This window comes from Psammomys obesus, unplaced genomic scaffold (assembly GCF_907164565.1).
Source record: "Psammomys obesus unplaced genomic scaffold, mPsaObe1.curated_primary_1811, whole genome shotgun sequence".
NCBI lineage: Eukaryota > Metazoa > Chordata > Mammalia > Rodentia > Muridae > Psammomys > Psammomys obesus.
The window spans coordinates 115118-118207 of NW_026596028.1; the positions used below are offsets into that span (position 1 = coordinate 115118).

At 63.7% G+C, this 3090-nt stretch overlaps 1 protein-coding gene across 1 annotated transcript in view; it reads right to left on the bottom strand.

Annotated features, from left to right (window-relative positions):
* The window catches only part of Erf (ETS2 repressor factor), a 5675-nt gene extending 5467 nt beyond the window's left edge, over positions 1 to 208 (bottom strand). Inside the window, exon 1 of the mRNA XM_055620702.1 lies at positions 63 to 208. Within this exon, the coding sequence (XP_055476677.1) occupies positions 63 to 84 (22 nt within the window). The 5' untranslated portion in view covers positions 85 to 208. The remainder of the gene's footprint in view (positions 1 to 62) is intronic.
* Positions 209 to 3090: the final 2882 nt, after the last annotated feature.

A 3090-nucleotide genomic window follows, 5' to 3' on the forward strand; every position in this document is an offset into this window, starting at 1 on the left:
AAAGTTTCTTCCCCCGGTCTCCCGGGGCAACAAGTCCCCCCACGTGCGGCCCCCGCCCCCACCTGTGTCCGCCGGGGTCTTCATGCTGGGGGCCCGGGGGCACGGCGCCCCGACTCCGGGCCGCTGCTCCTCGGCGCCCGCGCTGCCCCGTCCCGTCCCGCGCCCGTCGGGACGCCCTCACCGCCGCGCCCGGCCTCGCCTCTCTGAGCCTCTCCCCTCCCCGCCGCCGCCTCCCGGGTTAATATCGCACTCCGGGGCCGGGACGCCCACGCCCCCCGGCCGGCGACGTCACCGCCGCGTCGCCATGGAGACGCTGCGCCCGCCCCCTCCCGGGCGCTCGCACACGCTCGCCGGCGCGCAGCCACCGAGCACCGGCCGGCTCCCGGCTTAAAGGGGCCGCGCGGCGGGGGGGGGGGGCGGGGGGGGCGGGGGTCACGACCTTCTCAGCCCCCCGACCCGGCCGGCCGGGGTCCGCGGCCCTCGCCCCCCGCTGCCTCCGCGCCGTCCCCGCCCGCAGAGTTTCTTTCGGGACCTTCCGGGGGAAGGAATTTTTCGCGGGGGGACGGGCCGAAGTGGCTGTGGGGAAGGGGCCGACTCTGCTCCGCGGGGGCGGGGCCCGGGCTCTCCCAGCCCCCCGCCGCGGCCCGAGGGAGGGCAGCTGTCCCGGGCCGGGGCGGAGGCCGGGGAGCCCTTCCCGGCCTCGGAGGCGGGAGGCGGCCGCCCCGCTCCGGCTGCGGAGGACGCGACCGGGGCTCGGCCGGCCCGGGCTGCAGCTGTCCCGGGAGCGCGGCCACCTCCACGCGGGCGCCCGGGTTCCGGCGGGGCGGCCGGATGCAGGGGGCGACGGCTGAGCAGCTGTGCCCGGGGGGCGGAGGGGAAGACGGGCTTGAGGCCCAAGGCCTGGCGGGGGGCGCCGAGTCCGCGCTGGCCGCGGCGGGTGGGGGCTCGGGAGGCAGGGGGCCGGGGCCGGTCGGATGCAGGCCGGCAGCCCGCCGCGGGCCGAGGGCGCGCAGGCCGTGTTCCTTCCCCTGGAGCTGGGCCCAGAGCAGGCGTGAAAAGAGGCGGCGAGGGAGAGACGCGGCGGCCGAGGGGGCCTGTGCTTCGGGCTGTGGGTGCTGCGGGTTCAAACCCAGGCCGGCCCCGCACCCGCTCCCCGGCGCTGCGGAGGGGCCTCCTCCTCAGGGAGACCGGGGCCTCCCGGGAAGTGTCACCCCTTTGGGAATTATGTAACCTTGCCTGCGGCCGGGCAGCACCCCGCGGAGATTGTAGCCCTCCGGGAGCGCCGCGGTCCAGCAGTGATGACCATTGTTACAATAACAGCCTTGACTGAGCGCTCGCGACGTGCCAGGCTCTGCGCCAGGCATTGTCTGTAACGTCTTCATACCCACGAACCCGGCTAGGCCGACTGTCGCAACCCCTACCGCAGATGAGGAATAAAAGGCCCCTTCTCAGAGGGGAAACCCATCTGCCAGGGAGCCATGCCGAGGAAGTGCTGGCTCAGGGTTCAAGCCCAGGTCCGTACGGTTCCCGTTTTCCGAGCAGACGTCACTGCTGGAAACGGCTCTCACCACACAGACCTGAGTGGCGACCCTAAGCCGGCCACACGCCTCTTCCTGACCTGAAACAAGTGAGCTCGCCTCTCTGAGCCTCATCTGTAAAATGGGGCTGTTCAGCAGACCCAGAAAGATAAGATCACTGTTAGAGACTCTCGCTGTGATGTAATGCACGGTGGACCTTGGTGGGGGCGCTGTATCACGCTGCCGGGGCCGGTAATCAGCTACAGGCAGCTAGGCCTGCTGGCTCCCCTAAGCTCATGATGCAAAAGGAAGAAGAATGGTCCAGTTCAAGGCCAGCCTGGGCCGCCTGGAACCTCGAGGGTGGCATGAAACACTGTATCAGGAAAACCGAAGCAGCAGGGTAGAGAGGCGGCTGGCAGTGAAGGGCGCCCTCAGCCAGCGCGGCCAGCCCTAGCTCTCAGCTCCGAACACTGCTTCCCAGACACGCACACACCACACACACACCACACAGACACACACTTTTTAAAATACAGGGCCTCCTCCATTTGTGGCTCCCGCTGATCTAGAACTCACCTTGCAGGACAGACTGACAGAACTCACGGAGGTCCGCCTGCCTCTGCTTCCTGAGTGCAGGCATTAAAGGCTGCGCCACCCAGTTAAATTGCTTTCAAATAGCAAAATAAATATACAAATAAAACTGATAGTGTAATAATTTTTTTCTCTTCTTTTTTTTTTTGTTTTGTTTTGTTTTTGTTTGTTTTTTGACACAGGGTTTCTCTGTGTAGCCTTGGCTGGGCTGTCCCAGCCTCGCTCTGTAGACCAGGCTGGCTTCAAACTCAGAGATCCACTCTGCTTCCCTGGTGCTGGGACCAACACGCTATACCACTGCCCCGCAAAGAAAGTAGGAGCCAGAGAGTGAAAATGGCCCTGGGCTTTATGACTGGATCTTCCTTCTCTAATCCATGAAGCTGTGACCCTAACCATCTGGGGGAGACACCAGGTAATGAAGTTCATCACCAAAACTACTGTTCATTAATACCCATCTCTCTCTCTCTCTCTTTTTTGGTTTTTCGAGACAAGGTTTCTCTGTGTAGCCTGGGCTGATTAAGCGTGTGCCACCAGGCCTGGCTTTATTTTTGGTGTTTTGCCTGCGTGTATGTCTGCTCCCGGGCTGCCGGGAACTGAACCCAGGTCCTCTGGGACAGCAGACAGTGCACTTAAGCACTGAGCTGTCTCTCCAGTACCCAAAGGCCATTTCTTGCAGGGAGGCCATACAAGCCCATCCGCTGAGTTCCAGCGAGTCAGAGCCCCCCCTTCTAGTAGCCCGTACAAACCTCTGCTTTTCTCTCTTTTTCTTTCTTTCTTTTCTCTTTTAGCGTTTTTTGAGGCAGGGTTTCTCTGTGTAACCCTGTCTTTCCTGGAACTCTGTTTGTAGACCAGGCTGGCCTTCACACACACATACACACTCCCTGCCCCGGAGCTGGGACTGAAGGCCTGCTACAGGGCCTGTTAGTGTAACGGGCACACGCTTTTAATCCCAGCACACAGGAAGAGGCAACCAGAGCTCTGCAAG